Genomic DNA, 10,272 nt, shown 5'->3' with positions numbered 1-10,272 from the left:
ACATTACTTCGGTTATTTCGGTTAATCCATAACTATACCTGAATTGGTGACAAAACTAATGACCGAAAAATTCGGTTTTAATTCCGGTTAAGTTTGGATTGGTTTTCGGTGTCAGTTTTTTTGCCCACCCCTACACCCACCGCCATTGGCTTCCTGCTCTGTCCATGACGATGGTGTCTAAGAAGGGGGCGCATCAGGGCAAGAAGATGGTGGTGGCCCGCCCATTGTCACTAGCAATTTACCAGGGACAGGGTGGAGAGCTCCCTCGCCTCCTTCCTTCCCACCCCTCTCCCTTCTCGCCCGCTACCCATCAGCCGATACCTTCCCGCAGAAGCGCTAGTCAGCTCGAGCTCGTTGGCTGCCATCACTACTAGGAGTCGGGAGCAATAGGAAAAGATCATAGAGAGGAGTATAGAAGGAAGAAGGGGATGAAATGTTTCACTGGCATTTGGGTTCCACCTTTTTTTAATTTCTCCCAATTAGATTACCATGTAACCTCCACGTCAGTTGAAACTGCACTTAATACTACCAAGAAGATTGAACATCGGCGTCAATTTTTCCAATGAAAAATAAAAATATTCTTTCACAAAACAAATAACGGATTGAATACACTAGCGTAAAAGCGTTAGCACGTGCATCCATTTTCTTGCTTCAATGACAAATGCTAGTTGCCATGTAACACATACACTAGAGCGTTTGTCCTATTGATAAGGCCAATGAAACTACTATACATGTTTTCTAAGAGTAACATGAGATTTTATTATTCTCGGACTAATAAGATGTTTCAGTTCGCTAAGTCGTCTCAGTGACTGCTCATGGATAGGATGTTTCTAAGCTTCAGATCCTGTCTGTCGTGCCTAACTATAGCTGCAGCAGTGCCCCGCCTGCTTTATACCTTTTTTAAAAAAATACCTAGTTTTGTGGCTTAAAACTCCACTTATTTTCCCTAGTTTTAAAGGTCACTTGTTTTCTCTTTGGGTTTTGTTTGTGTATTATTTTGATGGGCCGATGCTTCCCTACTGCTTGAGGCCTTGAAGCCACGACGACGATACCAGTAAAAAAGCCAGTGCGGCACAAGACTCCCGCTGATATCTGAACCCTGTAAAATACAGCGCACCAAAATGCTACTGCAATCCTATATATTCCTGTGGCGTCAGGTGCACCATCCTAATCGGACGAGATCCAGCCTCCAAAGCAAAGCAACGCAAAGCAGAGCTGCTCGACGGCCGCTGATGTAAATCACTGCTTCACCCAATAGACAAACAGGATCAGTACACTTGAGTAGGGCGAGTGATTCTAAAGATATATACTCCTTGCGTTTTTTAATAGATGATGTCGTTAACTTTTCTTTTACACGTTTGATCGTCTGTTTTATTAAAAATATATATATTATGATTTATTTTGTTACGATTGGATTTATAATTAAATATATTTTTAAGTATAACTTATCTTTTTTTTATATCTGTAACTTTTTTGGATAAGACAAATGCTCAAACGTGTAAAAAAAGCTACTCACGTTGTCTATTAAAATCTGGAGGGAGTTTTTCTTTTCTTTTCTTTTCTTGCCATTGCCACTAAGCCACTTGAGTTTGGGTCGATTGGTAATTGATGTCCACCACGTCAGCCATTCCATCTGGATGAAATGGCTAATGATATCATTTGGTTTTGAGTACTCATCAACCAGCTCATGATTTCGATACTCTAATTGGATCAAGGGTCCGAATTTCTGTGGTAAAAGGTTAGTTACCGGCCTGAAGCTAGCCGATGTCTGCTTAGGGGAGGTTAATTACCGGCTAGGAGGTAATAAAAACTAATTTGATTTTCCAGCTTGTTGCTGTTAACATTTTCCAAATTATTTTTGATTTTCCCCATCAAAATTCGAAAATTGACAGTAACGAGTCGGCTACCTTATTTAACTAAGAGCCAACAAATATGGATAAACCGGTACTTGCAATCCTGAATTGGACTGGATTTGATACTTTAGATGAAAGTTTGGCACTTATTTGAAAGCATTTTCTCTTGAAAATGGCCTTAAATGCTCCATAGACCATAGGTGTAAAATTTTGCTTTCCTCAGCAAAAAAAACTGTTGGGTTTCTGCAGCTTAAATTGAATGATAACATGAACCGATTAGATGAATTCAACACGAACAAGTTGTCGCTTTGTAAAATTTATGAATTCAACATGGCTATTTTGTACTTGAATGGACTCTGAATGTGATTTTCTTTCAGCACACGATTATTCCATTTAAGCCTAATTTGGAGTTTCATTCTACACCAAATGCCAACTTTGGATTAAAAAAATTTGGCACCACTTTTTTCTGAAACTCAATCTGTATCATTTGGTAATGTAGTACACAGACAAAATAATTGTTGCTAATTGTACCTGGATTAAGAAATAATATGAGCTATTTACAAATCATGATTTGTACTAGGCAATATATAGATGGCATTCTGCATCAACAGACAACAAGTAGCTAATTAGCCAGAATTTACTGCATCCTCTCAGCTGGTTAGTGCTAATTGAAGATACAAATATGCATCTAATCTAGCATGTTAAGCTTGCAATCCAAACTTATATAGTTTAGAGCAATTATTAAGATATCGAGAAATACCAAAATTTTAGTATAAAATTTTTATATCTCTTGGTACCTTTTTAAGCATAGTAAAATTGCTCTATAGTTTAACCACATCATTAGACCCTGGAGTGAGGCCAAGTGTCGTTGTACTTCAGACTTGCAATCCAATTTACCTGCAACAATCAGAATATCAGATCATTGCATGGTCCCTGCAAAAAAAGAGTTCTTCTCTTCACTTCTACTCTTCACAACTTTTAAATTCCAGCGGGAGAAGCGCGCCAAGCACCACACACACACACTCACTCTTTCCCTCCACTCCACTCCCCAGCCATGGCAGAGTCGTCGTGCTACGTTTGCGTCCTCTTCCTCCTCGTCGTCGCCACGCCCCTTCCGATCTCCATTGCTTCACCTCTCAAGCTTCGGCTATCTCCCTCCGAGGTCTCCGCACTCGAGGCGCGCGCGCCGCCTCCGCCGCCGGACGTGCCGACGACGTACTTTGAGGTGGACCGGCCGCACCGCCCGCCGCCGGGCAGCTTCGGCCCGTGCTCGACGCCGCTTCTCTCCCACTCCTTCGGCCTCACCTACAACTTTCCCCCGGTCACGGCCTCCTACTCCCCGCCGCCCTGCCTCGCCGCCGCTGGGGGCCGTGCATCGGTGATCTCCCTCGCCGTCCTCGAGTGGCGCGCCGCCTGCCGCGGCTTGCAGTACGACCGCATCTTCGGCGTTTGGCTCGGCGGCGTCGAGCTCCTCCGCGGCTGCACGGCGGAGCCGCGGCCGAAGGGGATCGTCTGGTCCGTCTCCAAGGACGTCACCAAGTACGCGTCCCTCCTGGCCGCCCGCAACTCCTCCACCCTCGCCGTCTACCTCGGCAACATCGTGAACGACCGCAACTCGGGCGTCTACCACGCAAATGTCACGCTCCACCTCTACTTCCGGCACCCGCCGCAGCCGCCGCAGCCGGGGCTGGGGCCGGCGGACCTCGTCGTCCCCATCTCGCAGAGCCTGCCGTTGAACGGAGGGCAGTGGTTCCAGATCAACAACAAGGACGACGTCGAGTCCGCGAGTCTCGCCGTGCCGGCGAACGCCTACCGCGCCGTCCTCGAGGTGTACCTCTCCTACCATGGCTCCGACGAGTTCTGGTACACGTACACGAGCCCTCTCGACGGCAACGGCCCGTTCCGAGAGGTCACTGTTCGGATCGACGGGGACATCGTCGGCGCCGTCTGGCCGTTCCCGGTGATCTACACCGGGGGACTCAGCTCCTTCCTCTGGAGGCCGATCAGTGGCATCGGCTCGTTCAGCCTCCCGTCCTACGACATCGAGCTCACGCCGTTCTTGGGCTGGTTGATGGACGGCGGGGAGCACGAGCTCGGGTTCGCGGTGACCGACGCCCAAGATTATTGGTACATCGACGGCAACCTCCACCTCTGGCTGGACCCCAGGAGCACGGCGACGACGGCTGGCATCATCAGCTACGACGCGCCGCCGCTGGAGAAGGTCACCGCCGTCTCGGCCAGGGGACCCGGCGACGAGTTCTACCAGACGACGGCGTTCCGGCACATCTCGGCCGCCGGGTGGGTGCATACGTCGTCGTACGGCAAGATCACCGCGACCTGGACGCAGAGGTTCAGCTTCGTGAACACGGACCGGCTCCGCGACGCCATAGAGCGGTCGATCAACCAGACCACCGACGCTTACTCCGGCGTCCACGTCACCGACCACGCCGGCGTGGCGTACTCGCAGGAGGCCGAGCAGAGCTTCCCGCTCTATATTCACCAAGGCCAGGTGAACCAGACGTCGAACGACTCGTTCACCCTGGAGACGAACGTGCAGCTGCGGTTCGAGGAGGAGAGGGTCGCCGCCGGCCGGCCGGGGTTCTGGTCCCGGTCGCTGAGCAACGCGCAGGACTGCGCCGTGGACGTCGACTTGCGGGAAGGGGACGCCGTCGGGACGTCGTGGGGCACGCAGCAGACGTACAGGTACGAGGCGACGGACGGGTGCTACTACCGGGACGTGGCAAGCGAAGGCTACGCCATCGTCTCCGACCAAACCGACGAGGTCTGCGCGAAGGGATCACCTGCCGACCGCGCCATTGCCGGCGGCGCCGGCGCGGCTGCGGGAGCGGCACGGCTGACGAGCTCGTGAGAGGAGCTAATTAACGTGGCATTGGCAGTACTCGAGGTCTCGAGCTAATGAAGCTCATTTGCATTTATCTGTCTACACAATACGAAGCAATTGATATATCTCGTTGTAATAAGAGAGATGGACGCCTTCATATCCTTCCATGTACATGTTCAGGTGTACTTGTGCCCAATGCGATCTTGTTGGAGTATGTCGTTCTTCCATAGCTTCAGCTTTTAAGCTAGAGCTACTTTTAAGTATTAAAACATAAAGTACTTCCGATTTTTAATGGAGGATGATGTTAACTTTTAACATAACCTTCGTATTTTACTATTTGTCTTATTCAGAATATTTATGCAAATATAAACATTATAAGCTACAGTAAAGTCCATGTAATATTAAATTAAATTAAATCAAGTCAAAACCAAAAATTATAATTACATAAGTTTTTTTAATAAAAACAAATAGTCAAAGGTGTGATAAAAAAAATCAATGTATCATTTGCCCACTCGTTCTACGTTGTAAGACCTTTTGACATTGACGAACTTCATAAAAGCTAAATAGAATATATAAGAGGATCAATGATAGTAGATACACTGTCCCATCATTCATTCTGAAAAAAAATGTGTGAGAGAAAAATATTGCTCTAACAGATACTATTCCTATAATTCAAAAATAGAGCATCATGTCTATTGAAAAGAAAAACTTTAAACATGGATGCTCTCTGTTTCCTCCATATCTTAAAAACCCAATCATAATAGGATAGAGCAATAATAACATGAGAATAAGAGAAGGTGACTGTAAAATAGTAATATAGCGCGCGCATATATATATATATATAGTTTAGCTAATGTGAGTTGCAACTCACGGGCTGCTCCGTGAGTCGGGGTCCAAACACATATCAAATCACCTCTAAGTTTCGATTTATATGGCTCAATACATTTTTCATACCAAAATCTTATAGCACACAAAAAATTTTCATTTTTAGAGATTTTAAGTATTTGTTTGAGATTTTTAAAAGTGACTGTACTATATTAATAAAATAATCAATTTATTATGTATCACTTCTAAAAATCTCAAACAAATACTTAAAAATCTCCAAAAATGAAAAAAAATTGCGTGCTATAAGATTTTGATACAAAGAATCTAGTAAGCCATATAAATCGAAATTTAGAGGTGATTTGATATATTTTTGGACCCTGACTCACGGAGTAGCCCGTGAGTTACAACTCACCGTAGCTAGATGTAATATGAATGGTTTATTAGAGTAATAACTGATATAAATAGAAAATATATTTTGGATGATTATCCAAATGATAATATGGATGATAAAATTTAGATAAACTATGAAGAATGCTCTAAGCCAGCCAACAATTACATATGCATCTATCCATGCCAATCCCTACATCGGAGGATCGGTTTTTTAAAAGCGCGCACAGTGCACAACCGCACATACTATTTCTTAGACAAGTGTATTTTTTACCCCGTCCTACATTCAACCGGATATATGTAGATTTTTAAATGAAAACTTAGTCTTTCAATCAACCAATATAAAATTCACTCGTATAAAGATTTCAACTCCAAACTTAGACCTTGTGGTCCTATCCAGTACTCACGTCACTAATATGGTAAAACCAATGGACTACATGCAGTAGCATTTCCTAATCGTTTCATGAATGAGTATTTTTTTGTCCTTAAGAAAGTACACTGATGGTACATTGAGATAACACTGTTTTATCTATAAAATTTAGTATCTTCTAATATCGAAGGTATCAAAAGGTACTAAATTTTACATAGAAAACAGTGGTGCCTCTCGGTAACTACTTAAGGACGGTAAAATTGCTCTTCTTAAATTGTACCGGACTCTTTTTTTTCTTTTAACCATAAACCTTACCTCTAAGGTTATTTTGGATGATTTTTCTGTTCAATGCTGTATATCAAGCGAGCAATTTTATAGTACTTAAAAAGATACCATGAGGTACCAAACTTTTAATATAAAATTTTGGTACCTCTTGGTACCTAGGTTACACTAAAATACTAAAATTTTAGTGACTCTCGATTCCTACTCAGCGACAGCTAGACATGCCGCTCCGGGGACGCCAATCTGTGTTTGCTGTCACTGTCACTGTTGCTGCTCTCTGCAGCTGGTGGTGCAGCAGCGGTTTGCTGCTGTTGTACGGCGGCGACCGTGGCCGTGGTGAGCGTGAGCGTGTTCTGCTCTTTGCTCTTGCCCCAGAGCACGCTGTAGCGGCCAGCCACCATCAGGACCCCGCCGACGATGCTGCCGAGGTGGAAGATCTCGCCGAGGAAGAAGGACGAGCAGACGATGGTGAAGACGAAGCTGAGCGGGTTGGTCATGGCCAGGAACACGGGGCCCTTCTTCTCGATGCACCACGCCTGCAGGTAGTAGGAGACTCCACTGACGGCGAGCGCGGAGTAGGCGACGGCGAGGAGACCGGCGTCGGGCCGCAGCCTCCAGGCGGCCGGGTCGCGCTCCACCGCCGCCGCCAGCGGCAGCGACTGCACCGCGCTGAGCACGGACTGCAGCGCCGTGGCCATCAGCTTGCTGGGGTACTCCTTGAGCAGCGAGGCCATCAGTAGGGTCCAGAGCGACCACGTCACGGTGGACAGCAGCATCAGGGACGTCCCCTCCATCCACCTGGCCCCCCTCCCGCTCTTCGCAGTGACAGCCTCACGTCGTCCATGGCGTCCGCCGCCGCCGAACGCGCGGTGGTGGTTCAGGGGCCTTATCGCCGGCCCGGAGTACAGCGCGATCACCAGTACGGCGCCTGTGCACAGCCCCATGCCGGCCACCTTCGCCGCGCCCGACAAGCTCCTGAGCCGGATCACCTCCAGCCTGCACCACCCACATACCGCGCAACGATTCGTCTCATTTCAGATCATACAAACGAGCACTATTATTGATCAAAGCAGAGATTATGATCGAGCTCGCCTTAATAGGACTGCCAAGAAGAAGGTCACTACGGGCACCGAGTTGGCTGTCGCCGATTGCACCGCCGTGGATGTGTACTTGAGGCCCAAGCTGTTCAGGTTTAAGCTTACATTGTTCCTGCAAATTAAATCGAAGCCAAGTTAATGCCATGCATGTTTATTGATCCAATCCTTTCTGTCAACCATCCATGCAGACGCAGTGCTGCTGGCGAACTCTCACCCAAGCAGAGCATACAGGAAAAGCTTGGCAAACAACCGTAGCGACATCGGTGGCGCATTTCTCCTGCATGTAAGCTGAAATTTAGCTCGATTGATTCGTTTCAGTAAACGTCAAAAAATAATTTCTTTCAGCACAGGCCCGACCGGCCTGATCCGAAAATGAAAATTCAGTGTAGTTGATCGATCGGTTACCTTTCCAGAAAAATGGCGAGAGTGAGCATCAGAACAGAGGCAGCTGCCTGGCGGTAGAAGATGAAGATGAAGGTGCTCATCCCGTGGTCGAAGGCTGCCTTGGAGACGACGTACAGGCCGGTGTAGATCACCTGTATGATGATGGCAATGACGTAGGGCTTCTTGCCATCCATGGCCTGTAGGCTGCTTCTGATGAACCCTCAAAGATGAAACTGGATGCGGTTTCAGTGCGAGACAAGAGAGATGGTGCAAGGGGAAATTAAGCTGCCGACTTGCCGAGTATCTGCTAGCTTACACTGTTGCACTGCTGGTGTATGCAGCTTTCACACCCTTATATATATATATATATATATATATATATATATATATATATATATATATATATATATATATATGGGGAAAACTGTTTTAAACTCTTAAGGTTGTCCCCTCGTCTATTGCATGTCATTTAAATAGTTATAAAAATATAAAAAATTATAAAAATACATTAATATGTGATTTATCACTACACAAACATGCAAGCTAAAATATGACTGTCATATTCTAAAATATGACTGTCATATTTTAGCTTGCATGTTTGTGTAGTGATTTTATGTATTGTAAAAATCATATTTTAACTTGCATGTTTGTGTAGTGATATATCACATATTAATCTATTTTTATAAATTTTTTCATACTTTTAATGACTATTTAGATATCATGTAATAGATGAGAAGCCGACGAGTGGACGACCCTCAAGAGCTTAGAATCCACACTCTTATACATATACATATTAACCGAATGTTCTTGTGCTTTGATATGGATATAAAAATGTATTGTAGCATTGTCTAAAATAACTAGGAATGTATTTTTCTTAAAATGTGTTACACTTACTTTCTCTATAAAGAGAATGTCCATGGTCCACCTACTTTGATTTTGTATGTGCCAAACTATTTAAAATTGATTTTTTTCTTTAATGGGTAATAGTTCGAGAGGGAGTTTGTACTATTTACAGTGAGGAGTAGATCAGTTGTTAATTAATTATCATAAAAAATATGATCAGAAAGTATTAAAAATTACTAAAATTTTAAAGTGTATCCCCTTGTTGAAGGCTGTCTTGGAGATTATGTACAGCCGTACAGGCCAGTGTAGATCACCTCTATGACGATAACAATGACATAGGGCTCTTTGGTATCCATGGCTTGCACGTTGCTTTTCCTGAGCCTAAAACTGATTACTGGATTTATAAGGAAAGTATTTTTGAGTGTGTTTGGTTAGCGGTTAAGGTGAGATGGGATATGATCATATATATTCTTAGGGATATGGTGATCCAATTTTATATGTGATTAGATGGATTAGATAATCTATTTTTTTTTGGTTGGATAAACGAAGATGGAGGGGATAAACATATTAAATTACTAATAAATAATAATATAAATTAATCATCATAGATCTTATTGTAACTAGTAAAAACTAATAAAAATATATAATCATTAATTAACATTAATTTAAACTTCATAGTTATTAATTAATGACAACCTATGCTAATTATCACTAAACCATCACTAATAATCACCGTTAGTGAAGGTGTATGAGTTCATCCGGTCAATTTTGTCGGATACACTCATCTAACTTCTCTATGGAATATTTTCTTCCTGAGCTGCCTATCCAGCTTCGCCTATGAATTAAACACATCAAAAAAATGGACGGCCATCGGTTAAATATTTACTCATTTTTATATGCCATCTAAATAGTTAATAAATTTTTTAAAAAGAATTAAGATATGAGATATATCATATAAATATAAAAGTTCAAATTTGACTTATACCAGTTGTAATAAAAATAACAAATTATAATGTCCATGTATTTACAGTAGTTTCAACTTAATTTATTTTTTTTTGAAAATCGTAGAATTTGAATTTAAACTTGTATGATTCCTGTATGATTGCGAAGTAATATATCTTATATTAATCTATTTTACCATTTTTAGACTAATAATAATAATTTATATGATATATAAGAAATGAGTGAATATCTAATGGGAGAGATAAAAATATATCTCCAGATATATATGATTCCACTGTGAGACTAGAGGGGCAGTATAGGGGAAGCTAGCGATGCTATATGTACAACTCTATCGTACGATAACGGCGCTCGCCTCATCTGTGCCATGAATCCTCCGTCCACATGTCAGTGCCGGGTAGACCATTTAAATCGTACATGGATCGTACT

At 43.7% G+C, this 10,272-nt stretch overlaps 2 protein-coding genes across 2 annotated transcripts; one reads left to right on the top strand and one right to left on the bottom strand.

Moving 5' to 3' along the window:
• The first annotated feature begins 2,883 nt into the window (after positions 1 to 2,883).
• Positions 2,884 to 4,898, top strand: LOC102706986 (peptide-N4-(N-acetyl-beta-glucosaminyl)asparagine amidase A-like). Its single transcript, XM_040519830.1, has one exon. It carries the CDS (start codon positions 2,908 to 2,910, stop codon positions 4,720 to 4,722), a length of 1,815 nt encoding a protein of 604 aa, XP_040375764.1. The 5' UTR covers positions 2,884 to 2,907; the 3' UTR covers positions 4,723 to 4,898.
• Positions 4,899 to 6,774: 1,876 nt separating this feature from the next.
• Positions 6,775 to 8,234, bottom strand: LOC102706705 (WAT1-related protein At5g64700-like). The gene is made up of 4 exons (XM_040519831.1): positions 8,062 to 8,234; positions 7,871 to 7,933; positions 7,652 to 7,768; positions 6,775 to 7,555 (listed from the first exon to the last, which is right to left on the bottom strand). Exons 1-4 carry the CDS (start codon positions 8,232 to 8,234, stop codon positions 6,775 to 6,777), a joined length of 1,134 nt encoding a protein of 377 aa, XP_040375765.1.
• Between the last annotated feature and the right edge of the window lie 2,038 nt (positions 8,235 to 10,272).

The sequence above is a fragment of the Oryza brachyantha genome, chromosome 1 (genome assembly GCF_000231095.2).
Source record: "Oryza brachyantha chromosome 1, ObraRS2, whole genome shotgun sequence".
Lineage (NCBI taxonomy): Eukaryota > Viridiplantae > Streptophyta > Magnoliopsida > Poales > Poaceae > Oryza > Oryza brachyantha.
This window is presented reverse-complemented; position numbering and strand designations above follow the sequence as displayed.